At 37.3% G+C, this 18,504-nt stretch overlaps 1 protein-coding gene across 1 annotated transcript in view; it reads right to left on the bottom strand.

Annotated features, from left to right (window-relative positions):
* Positions 1 to 18,504, bottom strand: part of SLC15A5 (solute carrier family 15 member 5) — an 81,851-nt gene that overhangs the window by 48,654 nt on the left and 14,693 nt on the right. Inside the window, exons 3-5 of the mRNA XM_081821308.1 lie at positions 16,562 to 16,731; positions 5,375 to 5,595; positions 1,121 to 1,307 (exon numbers count right to left, since the gene is read on the bottom strand). Coding sequence (XP_081677434.1) covers positions 1,121 to 1,307; positions 5,375 to 5,595; positions 16,562 to 16,731 — 578 coding nt within the window. The remainder of the gene's footprint in view (positions 1 to 1,120; positions 1,308 to 5,374; positions 5,596 to 16,561; positions 16,732 to 18,504) is intronic.

Genomic DNA, 18,504 nt, shown 5'->3' on the forward strand with positions numbered 1-18,504 from the left:
AGCGAGAGACGGAACACAAGCAGGGGGAGCGGGAGAGGGAGAAGCAGGCTTCCCGCCGAGCAGGGAGCCCGATGCGGGGCTCGATCCCAGGACCCTGGAACCATGACCCGAGCCGAAGGCAGACGCTTAACGACTGAGCCACCCAGGCGCCCCTGGAGAAATTTTATTTTATGGTCTATTGCTTGTGTTCTGAGTAAGATGACCTAATTTCTTTCCCTTTCAAAAATGAGAGTAGAGCTTTAGTGTTCCCACCATAACAAGAAAGCAGCAATTATGTGAGGTAGAGGATGTGTTGTCTAATCTTATTGTGGTAAACACTTTGCAATGTATACTTGTATCAAATCATCACACCGTACACCTCAGATTTCCACAATGTTAGATGTTAATTAAGCTGGAAAATCAATAAAGCTGGAAAAAAATGCTTGAAAATTATTGCTATATACCTTACTTTATGAATAAGTATTATATAGAAACTCTGAATCACAGTACTAATTTTTAGTAAATTTGCTACTGGTTCAGAAGTTAATTCCTCCCAAGTATAGTCAGGCATTATTTTCTGGGTTCATTAACCTGTGTTAATTTTTTTTTTAAATGTAATTTATTTATTTCAGACAGAGAGAGAGAGAGCACGAGCACAAGTGGTGGGGGAGGGGCAGAGGGAGAGGCAGACTCCTGGCTGAGCAGGGAGCCTGACATGGGGCTCGATCCCAGGGCCCTGGGATCACGACCTGAGCCAAAGGCAGCCGCTTAACCCACTGAGCCACCCAGGCACCCCAATCTCTGTTAATTTTTAAGAACACACTCAGCATTGTCTTAGGAGTAAGGACCGCCTCACTTGAGGAAAGACAGCCTGCTTGGTAGTACCGGAAATTTCACCGGGTCTTTACATCAGCTGTGTCCTCTGAGGAAGCATAAAAGGATGGGAAGAAAATGGGCTGCTGATGTCTGCGTAGAGACTTGAGGAACTGGATGTTATTCTGCTCAAATTCATTTTCTTCCCAATTTGTCAAAATGGGTGTCTACTGCAGAACATATAGCTAGCTTAGATCTTAGCGGAGTGTTTTTTTTTTTATTTTAAAATGTTGCAAACAATTCACTTGAGATGCTAAGTTGTACTTACTAATGCATGCCAACAGAAATGATCCGTCTCTCTTCGAGGGAAAGAGGCAAGTGCTGAAATACTCTATACAAGGGGCCAGAATTAATAGTGGTAGGGTGTTGACGACATTCATTACTGCAACTGGCAGAAGAAATCCATCCAAATTCCGGTTGGAATTCATGGTCTGCACATAATATCCTGAAGGAATCTGTATTTGAGGGGGAAAGCAGCCAGGCATTAAGAGAGTGGCTTAACTCTGGAGAAAGCATCTTGCAGCAGACGCTTTGCCCCGTGCAAGTACTCTGTGACAGATGATCAGGATGCTCCCCAGATCTTCAACATCCCAATTATGAGCTGACAAAGGGAAGTATGAGCTCTGTTTAGTCTATTGACAATACTACTGATTCTTTAGGGAGGAATCTTTTGTCATCCCGTCTAACTTCTTAATTTTCCTATGGAAAGTAAAGATGACCCTAATTTTGTGCTTAGGATGACACATAAAAAATCAAATAACTGACTAAAACAATACAACTTTGCGTCTAAGCAAACAGACTTCTCCCTGAAGCAGTAAGTTAAAAGCCAGTAGAAGGTATTAAAGATGTTTGTTTTTACCCTGATGAAAATAATTGGGGGCTAGAAAAAATCCTTTGTATAGCATCTAGTTTGGTGGCAAAACAGGTAGGAATGATCTTTACTAAGAAGAGGGGCCCAGTGTAGAAACACAGTACTTGTCATAGGCTGTCTTTGTTGGCTCCTTGGATAGGCTTCACTTCTAAAATGAGCCAAGTAACACGAAAGAAGAAAAACAAAATATACTTGTGTTTACACTCTCGTTTTAAACTAAGTGTGTGACTCTAGTGGACCATAAAGGAAACTGTGTGAAAAACGTTTGCATAATAAACTAACAGATAAGAAATGAAAAACTAACAAACAAAATCCCCCCAAAGCCAAAACAAAGAAAACCTCTATCCCATCCCAAACCCTCAGTGTAGTGTCAGAATTTCTTCATTTTTAAAATAACCCTAATCCTAACTAAAAGTGTAACCTGAACTTGAAGTCTCTTCAAGTATTCCAAACCTCTTGTTAAAAAGCACAGTGTCACAGGAAAGAGGGCATCTCTTTGCTTTTCTAGTTTGTGAACTTGGTTGCAATCACTCATCATTATCACTCACAGTGCATAGTATTTCTTTAATTCCCAGTGGAGAACAAAACTGCTAAGTCACTTGGAAAGGAAGGCAACCTGAGTCTTGTCCTTAAGGAATGGATTCTCCAAACCATTTTTTCTTGCTGTGCGTGCACTACGTTTGGATTTCTGCCTTATCGCCATATTGGGAGAGCAGCCCTGCTCAAATATCCAGATGATAACTTCCTGTTTGAGACTTTTCACTGACTCCTCTGTCATCCGTTGTACAATTTGAGAGGGTATAAGAAGAGTCAGTCATAAGTACAGTTGTCAACGAGCCCACCACTTGTAAAATGAGCCCCTTGCTATGTTAACTACCTAAACCCAGGAATGGACTATATTTTCACATTCTATCTATATAAAATTTGTCCTGGTGTTAATTCATCTTCCAATCTTTAATGTGGCCTTTAGGATTATAAACAAGGATTGCTTTGGTTGGGTGCAGATGGCAAGACTGAAGGGAACATTAGCTAGTTCTGCCCTACTTCTATAAAATTATTAAGCATGTATCCTCCAATCAGAGGAAAATGAATGATGTTTTTAAAAAAAAAAGTGCTGGCAGCAGATCTGCTCAAAGACTAAAAGGCTCGCAGCATAACTTGGAAGTTTCTGTTACTGATTTCAAATGAGAATTATTGTTAATAAGAATAAAGTTATTATCGGCATGAATCACAGACACAGAAACCTGTTAACTTAATAATGTGGCGAATGTACTATTAATCTTTAGTGAAGCAATATTAATATATTGCCTAATCTAAGAAAAGGCTCCAGTGTCTTGAAAGCTTGAAATCATTTCTGCTTCTGCCTCAAGTTCTGAAATCATCCCCTTTTAAAATTTTAAATACTTTTATTTCATGCAAGCCTCTGAGTATTCAGAAATAATTGCTGTCAATAGAGATTAATTTTCACCTTTGAGTGGCCAGTAATGTCAAATGGCAACATCATCCGCCTTAATATCAACATATTTTAAATGTATGTCTTGGAACTGAAGGTCAATAATGGCTACTAAATTTAAAATATGGAATTCAAGGATGTTTTATTCTTTGTACTTTGATCGCCTTTATGCTGGTGATTATTTCAACTGAGGGTAAAAATCTTATTTCAGCCTTATCCCATTGGAAGTTTCTTCTGCCTCCCTTGAGAAGTACATTCTGAACTTTTTTTTTTTTGGAATTTTCTGGCATAACATTACTGTGTATAATTTTGGAACCTATATGTCTGTTATCAGGGATTTTTAACCCAGCTGCAAGAGAGGCATTGTGGGTAAAAACAAACCGTGGGTGTTGATAACAGCACTGAGTTGGGATGCCATATATTAGTGGGGTGACTGCAAGCAAGTTACAGGTTACTTCATGTCTCTGAGCCACAGATTTAGGATCGTAATAACAGCCATGGTAAGCGTGCTGTGAGGATTAAGTTAGATACTATGAAGTCATCTTTTAGGAGCTATGACCCATATAGGTGATTAGTAGTTTTTGTTCTTTGCAATACCTGGGCATCTAGATTTGGTGAGATAGTTAAAATTCAGTTTATTGAAATTTATGGTAATTTATGTCAAATTAAAAAATTTATGACAGTTTGCAGAAAAGACTCAAATTTAGTCAAAAGAAATAGCGAGTGTCACTGCATTACGAAGATAAAGAATCAGTAATTTGTGCTATTTGCACAGAAGGTTCGAGGCTAGCTATGGACTACTTAGTAATTTTGCACTTATTATTAATTTTGCCCTTTTAAGATGCTCTTTATGACTTTAAAGATTATATACATGGGTAATATTTTTGTGTTTTTGTGCTGGCTCCTACTGTGGAGTCAGGAGAGAGGTTGAATCTGCTAAATTAACCGAGCTTTTGTGCGGTGTTTACAGCAAGGTTCTTGGCAAACTTTTTTGCAAAGGGCCAGATAGAAAATATTTCCACATACTGATTCTATTGCAACCACTCAACCCTGCTGTTTTCATGCATCAGGAGACATAGTATGAGAAATAAACAAGAATGGCTGTGTTCCAATAAAACTTTATTTATTGGCCCTGAATTTGAATTTGATTTTCATGTGTCATAAAATATTTTTCTTTTGATTTTTTTCAAGCATATAAAAATTTAAAAACCTTTTTATCTTGCAGGACATTCAAAAAAAAAAAAAAAAGGAAGCAGCAGCAAGCTGGATTTGGCCTGAAGGCAATAATTTGCTGACCTCTGGTCAGTTAGAGCAAACATTGTCTTAAGAGTCAGCAGGTAGATTTGTTTTTCCTTTCACTATTATTTACTGTGTGACTTAGCTATCCCTTCCAGAATCACTTAATTTTTCTAAGCCTCAGTTTCCTCTTCAACAAATGAAGTAGTTGAGTAAGTTAATCTCTAAGTTTCTTTTTAGCTCTATTGCTCTGAGGTTTATGAGTATAACTCACTCATTAGCCATCTGAATTTCAAGTTAGCAGCAAATATAGTCCTGAATTTCTTCAAAGACTTTATAGTCACTTATATTTCTTCGTAAGTTTGTCTTTGACCATTATCATATTAAAATTGTTTTTTAATCACATATATTTATAAAAGGTACCTTGGACTTGCTGTTTTACCTCTAATTTCTCCACAGAATAGGGACTGATTCACCAAGGAACTAAGGGGGTGGGGTGGGGAAATAATCACTTGCTCATTAGAACATATACTGAGTACAGGGGAGGTGGTACTTAAATCAGTCAAGTTAGCTACATGTTAGTACGAGATCCCTAAGGCTTAATGAAGGAGGAAGGCAAACCTCTGGCTGAAAAAAAGGTTGGGTAATTGCTCGCAGATCTCATATTTTCGTGCATTGCTCTTATACCTTGTGACTATGCACTCTGAAGTATCGTCCACATCTTCTGAAAGACATTTCCAGTTTTACAGGAGAAACAACATACTGGGTTCTCCTCAGGTATGTTCTGCCTGACCCCACTTGCCTCTTGAAATTAGAGCCTGTAATGATGAGAAGCATTTATAGGATAACTGCCTGACAAAGTGTATGAGAAGAGTTTGATGGGGTGAAAATAAATATTTATTTGTAATGTTCACATAAAATCATTTTATATTATTGGGGCAGTACTCATTACCCTTCCTTACCTGCATAATGCATATTCTGTAAAGGAGCTGAAAAATGAAGAGAGGGAGAAGGGTGAAGAAAAGTTTTGTATCTTCTACGTGGAGCTCACTATAGCAACCGCCATTTTTTTTCTTGGCGTGGTCTAACCAGCTTGTCACATCTCCAGCAAGACGGCAATAGCGCAGACAGCATATTTTCAGTGCATTAATAAACACCCCAAAGGTTGTCAGGAGGGAGCAACCTGCAAGTAATTCGAGATATTATGTATTAGTAAAGGAATTGTTCTTCAATTTTCCAAGATGTCCATCAGAAAGATGACATTTGCAAGGATGAAAGGCAGTAAAGTGACTGAAAAGGTTCTAGTACCCAAGAGGTTGAATTCAAAGGAACATGCTTCTGACAAGGGTTCTGGCATCCTGGTGACCAGCCCAAGGTGGTGCCTGACAGCTAATGTAAAAAATGAAAAAGGTAAGATCAATGGGAACATATTAAAAAGGAAAGAAAGGTGACAAAATAAAACACCAAAGTAAGAAATTCCACAATCTCTTAGAAGTCTAACTCATTAATGAATAAGACAACCAGAACTTTCTTTTACAGTCTTAACACAAAGGACTGGTACTATTTCTTCATATAAATGGTTAAATAAATAATCCTCACTTGTCCGGTGGAGGGTGGTTTCTTATTTTGACATGGAGATGAAGCGTGATATATTCTCTGCTTTGACGTTATCCTTGAATTTCAGACGTAAGGTTAAACTTTGAACTCTTCAAATGAGTTTATATGTGTTGATAGTGTCACTAAAAGTTGAGATTGGATTAGCTGGCTTTTGACTTTTCCAGTAGTTTCCTCTGGGTTTATATGGCTGTCACTTAAGCATCCGAAGCATTTTATTGCTTCAGATGTTAGCAGTCACTTACTGCTTGTGATTTGCAACCTCACTGTTGCTTCTTTTATGATTTTTCAGATTCCACCTTTTCTTTGATTCCATTAGGACTTCCTGATACAATGACAGATAAGGGACCCCCCCCCCCCAGCTTTGAGTTAGCAGTTCAGCTGTGCCACCATAATTGTTACAATTTTTCATAGTACTCCCTTGACCAAATAAATCCTTCTGCAAGTTACATAGACACCAAACCATGGTTGTAGGATAAATGGTATAATAAATGTAAAAATGTTTGAGTTTCTCCAAGGAAGGCCACTGTAGAAATTCAAAGTATAGTTTGATGGTCATTTTGTTTATGTTCAAATTTCCCATAATAAAATTCTCCATGAAATACATTCTAACCAAATTCATATAAATGTGATCAAGTATTGGTTTTTATATTTAAATAAAGAATATTTATTAATATTTCTTTTTATGGTTATAGAGTGACTATATTGATTTGATCTCTTTTAAGAGTTGTAATAGACCTATTATGTCAGCCTTTGATTAAATGAAGAAGCTGGGGGCCTGGTAATTGAATATGGAACCTTTCACCTCTAAGTCACTGAATCAAATCCAGCCCAAATTGGTAGTGACCAAGAGTGATTAAAGCAGTGGCTCTTTGGTGGCCTCTGTGAAGTGTGTTGAGGTCAAGTGGAAGTATGTCAGAATAATTACATCTCCTATGGGTTCATACCTGTGGTCACTATTGCCTCTCCTTAGTCACTACTGCCAGAAAAGCCCAGGGACTGAGAATGCCAAGGGAACAGAAGCCCCTTGTGAGTGGTTGTGTCTCTTAGGAGAGAGGAGGGACATCTTTTTATTATTGCAGGAAGAACTGCTCTATTATGAGACTTTCCTAGCTATTTCAATTAGTTTACTTAAGACTTTAGTAAAATGAGAACTGAGAATGCCTTGATGAACAGTCTGGAGACTGAATTTGAACAGGTCTGGGCTAGGAGGCTTAACTTCCTGACATTTCCTTATGATCTTGTCTCTGTTGCTCATCAGTCTGTTCTCTGCTCAACTTTTGCAAAACAGTGCTGTGTAGATGGGAGGGTTATTACTGGCATTAATCCAACTTACTCTATGCTTTCGAATAGGCTTTATGATGAAGTGATCACTATTCATAGGATGAAAGACTATTTCCAAAGGTATTCTCCCCAATTTCCCCTCTCTTTTTTTAAAATTCAGGTTCTTATATTGAATACATGTTTTGAACCCATCATTCTGTTTTTGTTTAAGCGAATCACTATTTGTTGCAAGATGAATTATTATCTGCTCTTAATGCATGGTAAATTGATACCTGCAATCTTATTAAATAGTTAAATATCTTTATCATATTATTTCTAAAGAGAAATAGTTTAGATTATTGCTTCTTAAACTAGCTGTGTTAAAAAACCATTTTTTTTTAAAGTCTCAACCATTATGGTCAATACATTTTTAAAATAACCATAAAATGTAATACCTAAAGAATAAAACAAAACAAAGACATATAAAATATAAGTCCTAATATTTTTATTATTAGATTCAACAGACATAGAATCTAACTTTCTGTAAATATTTCTACATGTTTTCTCTCAGAGTCTGTATTTATTTTGTTGCATATCAGTAACAAACAGTTCATTGATCAGCACTGCTCCATGGATCAGGCTTTGAGTAGCATTGGCGTCAACTGAATACACACTTTGAAAAATGAATTTTATTTAAACAAGTAAAGTTATATCTGATAGGGTGATATGCAACAACAAAAACAAAATGGTTAAGAGCAAGAAATGATTGAGCATGAATAATAAAATTTTAGCTAGGGTGCCTGGGTGGCTCAGATGGTTAAGCCTCTGCCTTCGGCTCAGGTCATGATCCCAGGGTCCTGGGATTGAGCCCCGCATCGGGCTCCCTGCTCCGCGGGGTGTCTGCTTCTCCCCCTCCTTCCTGCTCGAGCTCTCTCTCACTATCTCTGTCTCTCTCAAATAAATAAATAAAATATTAAAAAAAAATTTTAGCTAGGACAGGGAGGGCACATAATTGATTGCAAATAAATGTGAATATGCAATCATTCATTCATTCAACATACTAAGTACCTACTATGTGCCAAAGGCTTTTAGGGCCCTGAGAATATAATAGTGAACAAGACCCACAAATCCCTGAGTTTTCTTTCTGGTGGAGGAGACACTAAACAAGCAGAAAAATATTAGGCAAGTTCAATGATGAAAGCAAAATGGACTGGTAAGACAGACACTCATTATGGAATAAGAGTATAGAGACAGCAGAAAGAGTTGAAATTTGAACTATGGATTAAATGACTGGAAGTAGGCAAAAGACATGGAGGAAGCACATGCCAGGCATGTCAATAGGGTAGAAATAAGCTGAGGGGTGCCTGGGTGGCTCAGTTGGTTAAGCATCTGACTTCAGCTCAGGTCATGATCTCAGGGTCCAGGGATCAAGCCCCTGGTCAGGCTCCCCATTCAGTGGGGAATCTGCTTGTCTCTCTTCTTCTGCCCCTTCCCCTGCTTATACTCCCTATCTTTGCCTCTGTCTCTCTCTCAAATAAAATAAAATAAAATAAAAATCTTAAAAAAAAGGAAGCTGAGAGGAGTTCAGGATTCATAAAGGCCAATGAGGCAGTACTTCAGTTAGTAAGAAGATTGGAAGGAGGTGAGGTCCAAGAGTTGGTCAAGGATCAGACTTTACAGGCTGAAGTAAGGAGCTTGGAGTTTGCCTTCAGTGTGTTATGGGAAAGCATTAAGAAATTTTATGCAGAGGAGAGATATTGTAGAATGTATACATTTAAAAAGCTACTCTTGAAGTCTGGTAGTGGTGTGGATAATAGGTTTTGGGAAACAAGAGGGGAAGTTGAGAGAGGGCAAGAGGTAGTGGTGACTTGCACATAGTGATAGCAATGAAGAGAAGTGGACAGAATGGCATGTGTGTTTGAACAACCAGAGGTATTTTATGATGGCGGTGGGGGTGGAGTTTAAGAAATGAGAAAATTTGAGGATGACTACTTATTTTTCCCTTAAAAAACTGGGTGTTGGTGATATACACTTAAATGGAGAAGACAAGAAAGGGGCTGGGTTGCTGTTGGGTGAATCAGGAGTTGAGTTTTGGTCAGGTTAAGTTTGAGAGGACCATTAGATAACCAAGTTAAAACGTCGATGCCTGTCTTCAAGAAATGTATGAAAAGTTCTTGTCTTCTAGTGGCATGTTTTCTGTTCTTTTCATTTTTGAGAGCTTATACTTTTTGTCCTTGTATTTTTATTTTAATCAGGTTTTGAAAGGTAGCATTAAACATGTGTGGTCAATCCATGATTTAAAGTCTTATTCCTAAATTTATATATATATATATATATATATATATATATATATATATATATATATATATATGAAGGGAGAGGGGAGGTAAACTGTGTAGAAATGTTTTAAATTGAAAAATAAAAGTTTTCTACCATAAAAAAAAATGTTGACTAGAAGTTGGATATATGAGTTTAAAGGTGAGGTCGATATGAACTTGAGTGTTTGGTATATAGTTGACATTAAAAGTGGATTAGAGATTACTTAAGGAAAGAGGGAGTGAAGAGATGGGGTCCAGGGAATGAATCCTAGGGCTTCGCATCAGTTAGAAGACTATCAGAGGAGCAAAGAGAAGGACTACCAAGGAGATTGAGAAGGAGTGGACAGTGTGCTATATGGGTTTTAAATCAGAGGGAAAAGAAGGCAGAGAAGTAGTAATCCTAAATTGATCAGCTGACCTGGGAGGGCGTCATAAGCTAGTTCGAGAGGGCAAGAAAAGGAAAGGTACAGTCAACTGTCTGCCCAAGGAGAGCAGAAGTGCCCCATCAAATCGGGGAGTTATCCCTGAATGTTAGGAGAGATACCCTGTGGAAAACATCTCCGTCTAAACATCACACCACCTCTGTGGATTAATCCATAAGACTTAATAGAAAATTCATGCCTTTTGTACAAATAATTTGGGGTATCATGTAGACTTCACTTTAAAAAAAATCCATTGTCATTATAATTTTCAAATTGCTTTTCTGCACCAGGAGCAGAAATGGGAAGTTGAAAAAAAAAAAAAGGAATGAAAATGCAACTGAGACTTCAAGCTTCTAGTTTAAATGTGCATGGCAAACACACCAGGCGTGCACATTTTAAAATAAAACAGATGAGCTATTTTAAATGTTTTATTGCAAAACTTAAAGATTGTAGCTATTACTATCAAAAAAAAACTTTAGAAAGCAATTTTTCTATTCTTTGTACCTTTAAGTCCTTGGCTCTGATGTTCTGCTCCTCTGACCTTGATCTAATCATGAATATCTATGCTACTTAATTATAATAAAAAAAGCCTACATTGCACTCTAGATGGTAGATGCACATTTTTTCTTCTTTGGTCACCTGCCAGTTCTCAAAATTATAGCAGTGGGAAGAAATGCAAATGAAGGCCGTGCTTGACAGCTAAACATAATGGAATGCATGGTCCACATTTGAAAAGTTACCTTAAAATAAAAGGTAGCATATAAAAAATCATTTCTTTAAGGTCACCTATGGCTTTGAATTACAGCTTTGAGGAATTTCCAATTTAGTCATAAGAGAGGAAGAGCCAAAAATAAGGATTGTATACTTTGCTAGAGGGAAGACAGAGTTTTACTTCATCGTAGTTGGGTGATCTTATAACTTGGAAATGGAAAACAAAACAAAACTAAAAACTACGAAGTATTCAGTTTATGGAGTATTGTGTAAAGGAAACGACTCGGGAACATTTTCTATTATACTTTTAATTACAACTAATAAAATTTTTTCTTGTGAACTTCCAAAGAAAGATTACTTCATCATATGTTAAAATATGTAACATATGGACTACAATAGGTTGGCGGTGAACAGTTGATTATATATGTCTGTATTACTTTAAGAATTGTATTTCTTTATTCAGATAAATATATTCTTAAGTAGGAAATCGAGAAGTATTCACAAAACCCCAGAATTATTTGCTAATTACACACTCCAGAAATGGCTAAAGTTGTCTTTCCATGAAATTTTATGCTTTACAGTTTTCTCTTTTTTGCTTGCGGGGCTGACAAAGACCATCCCTCAGACACCTTTCTGCATATTGAACCCATTCCACAGATTGCCAGGAGGATGTGCACTGCTTAGCTGTGATCCACAGACCATAGAGCTCTGAGAAATGGGAGCAGATGCTCCTATGGATGAAATTTTCCATGCTTTCGAATGTGCTGTAATAAAATGAGCTCTACGCTGGGGGTTATGTGTAAGTGATGAAGAACTGAATTCTACTCCTGAAACCAATGTTGTACTGTATGTTAACTAACTTGAATTTAAATAATAAAAAAAAATGAGCTCTAGCCTGAGAAAAATAAGGCCTGGTTTCTGGTTCCATGTCAGTCGTTTTCTGTGAGGTAAGTCACTTAGTTTAATTATGCCTTGGTTTCTGCCCTGAGTTTACTGATAACAAACACTGAGCATTTGCCATATTCCAAGCATTTGTAAGACACTGGAATACCTAATTTCATCCATAAGTAGATCATTTCAACATAATATGGTAGATCAAATGGCAAAGATATCCTGAAGTTGCTAGAGGAGCAGAACAAAGCATATGGAGTCTGAGCTATAAAAGGATTCACGGTACCCTTTGTCCATGATAAAATTTGCAAATATTATTCCCCATTTGTCATATATCATGGTACCCCTCCTACCTATTTCACAGATGGGAGGTGAAAGTGAAGTAACATTGGTGAAGGTGCTCAGTTGATAAAAATACAACTCATTGCATCACTCTTAGTGGTATTAGCTATAGAGAGAAATAGTAGAGACAGTGGCAGTAGTAAAAAGAAAATATATGTGAAATTAAGGTCAGAGTTAGACAAGATAGATTAATAGACTGAGCAAAGGAACAGAGTAGAAACTCCAGAAATGCAAGTGTCTGTGTACAATGAAGTTGACATCTCAAATTATTGGGGGAAATACAGACTTTTAAATAAGTTAGTTTGCATAACTTGATAGTTACATGGAAAAAAGATAAAATTGAGTTCACTCTTTTTTTTTTTTTTAAGATTTTATTTATTTATTTGACAGAGACAGACACAGCGAGAGAGGGAACACAAGCAGGGGGAGTGGGAGAGGGAGAAGCAGGCTTCCTGCCGAGCAGGAAACCTGATGCAGGACTCGATCCCAGGATCCTGGGATCATGACCCGAGCCAAAGGCAGATGCTTAACGACTGAGCCATCCAGGCATCCAAAATTGAGTTCACTCTTAAAACCGATTTTACTTTTTAAAAAAGATTTTATTAATTCATTAATTTGAGAGAGAGCAGATGGAGGAGCAGTGGGAGAGGGAGAGAGAGAATCTCAAGCAGACTCCATGCTGAGCATGGAGCCCGACGTGGGACTTGATCCCACAACCTGAGCCAAAATCAAGAGTCGGAGGCTTAACTGACTGAGCCAGCCAGTTGCCCCAAAACCTATTTTAATACAACTTCCAAATGGGTCAGAGATGTAAGGGTAAAAAAAAAAATGAAAGAATATGAATACTGAAAGAAAATATGAGTGAATATCTTTATAATCTGGGAGTAAGGAAAACTATTCCAACATAATTAAAAATCTAGATGCAATTAGGGAGAAGATTAATAAATTTTATTATAAACATAACCCCCCAACAAAAGAGACAAAACAAACTTAAAAATCTTGTGTGTAGAACAAAACACAAGAATCAAAGTTAAAAGATATAAATGGGGAATAATATTTGCAAATTTTATCATAGATGAAGGGTTAACATCTACAATATAGAAAAATCTTCTGGGCACCTGGGTGGCTCAGTTGATTAAGCGACTGCCTTCGGCTCAGGTCATGATCCTGGAGTCCCTGGATCGAGTCCCGCATCGGGCTCCCTGCTCGGCAGGGAGTCTGCTTCTCCCTCTGACCTTCCTCCCTCTCAGGCTCTCTGTCTCTCATTCTCTCTCTCTCAAATAAATAAATAAAATCTTTAAAAAAAAAATCTTCTAAAAATTGAAAGAAAAAGTCCACAATCCTATAGAAAAAAATGGACCAGTGTATGAACAGGTAGTTCACTGAAAGAAATACAAATTTTTCTAAGCAATGAAAAGACATTCAACTTTTCTCGTAATAAGAGAAATGCCAATTAAAACTTTTGCAAGGTACCATTTTCCACCCTCAAGTTGTCAAAAATCCAAAAGTTTGACAATATTACTTTGCTGGAAAGACTATGGGAAAACAGGCATTCTCATACACTTTTGGTGGAAACACAATGGTACAACCACTATGGAAGGGAATTTGCCAAAATATAGCAAAATTGTGTGTAGATTTACTTTTTGACTTAACAATCCTATTTCTAAGAATCTATCCTAAGCTAGGGGAAAAAATGCAAAGAGAGGATCATATCAGGCTATTCATTAGAATCAACTTAACACAGCAAAAGCAAAACAACTAAACCTGAATGTCTATCAATATGAGGCTGGTAAAATAAAAAATGGCTCATTACCCAATAGAGAACCAGGCAGCTATAAAAAGGAATGGGACATATTTTTATATACAATTATGAAGCAATCCCTAGGTTACATTAAATGAGAAAAGTAGGTGAGAAGAGTGAATAATATGCTATTGCTTATATAAGAAGGAGAGAAAATACATACATGGAGACATATACACACACACATAAACAATTTTAATATTTTCCCTTATTACATAAATTGGAAAGATAATTCTTTAAAATATGTAAATAGACGCCTAAGGGAATAGGAGAGGATATAGGAATATAAACAGACTTTGTTTTCTACATGAATTTTAGATACATGAAACTATTCCCATGACTTAAAATTAAATTTCAAAAATATGTCTAAGTATAAAGAAAAATGGAACAAATACATTTAATTGTACATAAAGTTAGTGATATAACCAGACAGAGAGAAACTATAATAAGTAACTTTAGAACATAATAATTTTGGTGTACATTCCTAGGGATTATAACATAAAGAAAAAAAAAAAAACCCTGCAAGGATTTTGAAACTGTTTTCAATAACCATACTGGGGATGCTAGTGTCAAAGACTACTGAGTCTTCGAGAGAAAGCAAATGTGTGGATGTATTGCTGTCATTGAGAACTGGGATTCTTGGCCTGGGAAGTTGGAGGAAGAGATCTGAGTTTGATAGGATAAGGCAAGATCATTTGGCACTGGTTTTGATTAGGGTATTAGTATAGTCCAAAATGTATGTTATCCTAGAAAGAAAAAAAAATAACATTTTCTAGCTTTGTGCACAGAAAAGCCCAGGAACTATGATAGACTAAGTAGCATCGAGCATCCCCATAGCCAAGATTATGGTCTCTAAATACCATTATGTGTGGGAAGGAAACACTGTTTTTTTTTGGAGAAAGATGATTCTAAGTTCAGGGCAGAAATGATGACCACAGAATATGTTGTTATACCAGAAAGCAAGAAAGCCACTAAAGACAACAGAGGCTTATCTGAAGGACTCGAGTCAGACACCAACACAAAGGGGACCTCACTGCCCAAATATAGAACAATTTGAGCATCGACAACTGTAGTGGATCGAAACTTACTGAAAATTTTAAGTCCATAAATTAATAATAATAGTTTAAAAAAAATCATCCAACAGGTCACCTCTGGAAGATACTGAATCTCAACTCATTAATTTGAAAGTCTAAAAAATAGAGGAAAAGAATTAAACATTTGTTTTCCTTTTCTTATATAAACTATACTTCTGTGTAACTGAGTAGTTAATGAGGAGTTATTTCTCTCTATAGATTTACTTCAGCTAATAATGGAGGAATAAATATAGACTATCACTGCCTTGCAATCCACAGTGGAGTATGGACTTAAGCAGAAATTATCAGTGGGTGCTGATACTGTAAAAACAGATAATCAGACATCTCTCATCTTCATTGAAGTACATAAACCATCTATGGAGGAATTATGTAAAAAAAAATCTTAATTTGATCAAGCATCCAGGTCTTTCAGATAATTAAAAGGAATTAAGAAGGAGAAACACCTGTTGCGTGACAACATGTGGATATAATCAGTGAAATCCAGACTATGAGAAATGCTCTGTGGAATGTTCAGATTTCTTTAAAAAAATGAAAAAAAAAAACAAAACCAGAAATGAAAGAGGAATATAGATGACGTAAGGGGCATATCTGCCATTTGGAATGTATGGACCTTATTTGGATTTGATTCGAACAAAACAAAATACACAAATTTAAAAAATGGAAACAGATTTTAACAGTGAACAGATACTCAATGGTATTAAATTCTCTCTCTCTCTTTCATTGTGTGTGTGTGTGTGTATGTAATAATGACGTGTGAATATGTTTTTTAGAAAAGTATGTCATTTACACACTTGCACACAAATGAAATACTATAATATTTTTTATTTTTCAATTTTTTAAATTTAAATTTTAGTTAACATACAGTGCAGTATTGGTTTCAGGAGTAGAATTCAGTGATTTATCACTTACAGACAACACCCAGTGCTCATGCCAACAAGTGCACGTTTTAATAACCATCACCCATCTAGCCCATCCCCCACCCATCTCCCTCCATCCACCCTTAGTTTCTTCTCTATCTTTGTCTAAATAGATGTTTTGTTTCCCTTCCTCCTTTTTTTCTTTTCCCCCTTCCCATATGTTTATCTGTTTTCTTTCTTTCTTTCTTTCTTTTTTTTTATTCATGAGAGACAGAGTGAGAGAGAAAGGCAGAGGGAGAAGCAGGCTCCCAAGGAGCAGGGAGCCCGATGCGGGACTCGATCCCAGGACCCTGAGATCATGACCCGAGCCGAAGGCAGACACTTAACCATCTGAGCCACGCAGGCGCCCTGTTTTCTTTCTTAAATTCCACATCTGAGTGGTATGGCTGTAGGGTATTTGTCTTTCTCTGACTGCCTTATTTCACTTAGAAATGCTATAATATTTTATTATTGCTTCAAAATTACCAGGTGGGATCGGGAGAGAGTGAGTGGAGTTGATGATAGTTGAAGCTGAGCGTGCATAGATGATTTTTTTTTACTTTTGTTTTTGTTTAAAACATCCAATTATTAAACTGTTTTGAACAAGGGAAACCTAAAAGATGTTAGAGATTGTTGATATTCTTGCAGATTTTGCTGCTCTCAAGTGTAGTAGCTAGCAAAATCCACAAATTCTGTGAGTTGAAAGAGAAGTTACAGGGGATCAAAGATGAAGATGATCAAGTAGATCAAGAAAACCATAAAAATAAAAAAAATAATGTGAAGTATGATTTACTTACATTTTTCTGGCTGATAAATCAAGTTACAGTGCATCATATGAAGAGTTATCAAAGCCATTAGTGTAGACATAAAAGGAATGAGTAAAACCAGGGCCCAGGCCCCTGAGTGCTGGATGTAAGATATTCCCAGAAAGACAACAGTTGCTTTCAGGTTCATGATCCAACAAAACCTGTGATACATAGACAGACAGAAATAAAAAGACCATTCAGTTACTTCAGAGAACAATTGCTAATTTTAATGCTTTGATATAAATGTAAGCTATGAGGTGGTGGCCTGTTAGCTGAACTAGAATTTGTGAATATTGTTTATTAGACTTCTTTTTTTTAAAAAAGTGTTGTGGAACTAGAGAAGCCATAGACAATACTTAATCAAATATGTCTAATGAATAGTACCTATAGCAGTAGTCTGGTTTGTAATTTTGGGGACATAATCTATGTCTCTCAACCTTTCATTGGGTCTAAATCCCTGCTATTAGAATCCCATTGCAGAGGAGGGGTCTTAACACTAATTTTACAAATTTATTAAGGTTAAATTAGATACAATAAAATACCTGCTTGAATATATAGTTTTATGAGTTTTGATAAATTTTTCAGTTGGGCAAACACTAATAGATCCAAATTTTAGAACACTTAACATTATCACTAAGGTTTAAAGGGCCTACCTGGTTAGATCAGGCCCACCCAGGATTCCAGGATAATCTCTTCTTTGATTAATTTAAAATCAAATTATTAGAGACATTTTTAAAAAAAGATTTTATTTATTTTAGAGAAAGAGAGAGAGAGAGGTAGAGAGAGTGTGCGAGTGGCAGAAGGAGCAGAGGGAGAGGGAGAGAAAGCCTCAAGCAGACTCCCCGCTGAGCAAGGAGGCTGAGGGGTTCCATCCTATGACCCTGACATCATGACCTGAGCCAAAAGCAAGACTCGGATGCTTAACTGACTGAGCCACCCAGGCACCCCTAGAGACTTTAATTATATTGCAAAATCCCTTCACTTTTGCCATATAACAACATAATCAGGGGTTGATATCCTGTTGTCTCTGCCATATTCTATTGAGAGGAGTCAAGTCACAGGTTCTGCCCAGACTCTAGGGGATGGGTCTGTCAAGAGTGTGACCACTCAGGCTCATCCTATGGCATTTCCTCTACATGTTCTAATTATTTCATTCTTCCTTCTTTCCTTCCTCCCTACCTTCCTCTGTCTCTCCTTCCCTCCTACCCTCTTTTCTTCCTTCATTCCTCACTCCCTCCTACCCTCCTTTCTTCCCTCCCCTCTTCTCTCCTCCCCTTGTCTTCACTTCCCTCCCCTCCCCTTCCCTCCCTTTCCATCCCTTTGCTTTCCCTTCCCTCCTCTTCTCTCCCTTCCCTTCCCCTCCCCTCCCTTCCCTTCCTTTTTCTTTCTTCCTCTAAGTGAAAGAAGAAACAGAGTCAACCGGTAAGAATGGCTATGGGGAGAGGATATTGAAGGTTTGAGGAGAAAAGAAAAGGTTAGAACTCATCTAAAGGAGGAGGAGGAGAAAGATTGGATACTGGTTACTTGCTAGGTAATGCTAAGGGGCCACTTGAGGTTGGTCATGTGCATGGTGCCTGGCTGGCTCAGTTGCCAGAGCCTGTGGTTCTTAATCTCAGGGTGGTGAGTTCAAGCCCATGTTGGGTGTGGAGTGTACTGAAAAAAAAAAAAAAAAAAAGGTACTCTTTTTATCTGGCTTCTTTCATTTAGCATAATTAGTTTGAAATTGATCCATGTTGGGCGCCTGGGTGGCTCAGTTGGTTAAGCGACTGCCTTCGGCTCAGGTCATGATCCTGGAGTCCCGGGATCGAGTCCCGCATCGGGCTCCCTGCTCGGCAGGGAGTCTGCTTCTCCCTCTGACCCTCCCCCCTCTCATGTGCTTGCTCTCTCTCATTCTCTCTCTCTCAAATAAATAAATAAAATCTTTAAAAAAAAAA

The sequence above is a fragment of the Leptonychotes weddellii genome, chromosome 5, assembly GCF_054177405.1.
Source record: "Leptonychotes weddellii isolate Sample4059 chromosome 5, ASM5417740v2, whole genome shotgun sequence".
Taxonomy (NCBI): domain Eukaryota; kingdom Metazoa; phylum Chordata; class Mammalia; order Carnivora; family Phocidae; genus Leptonychotes; species Leptonychotes weddellii.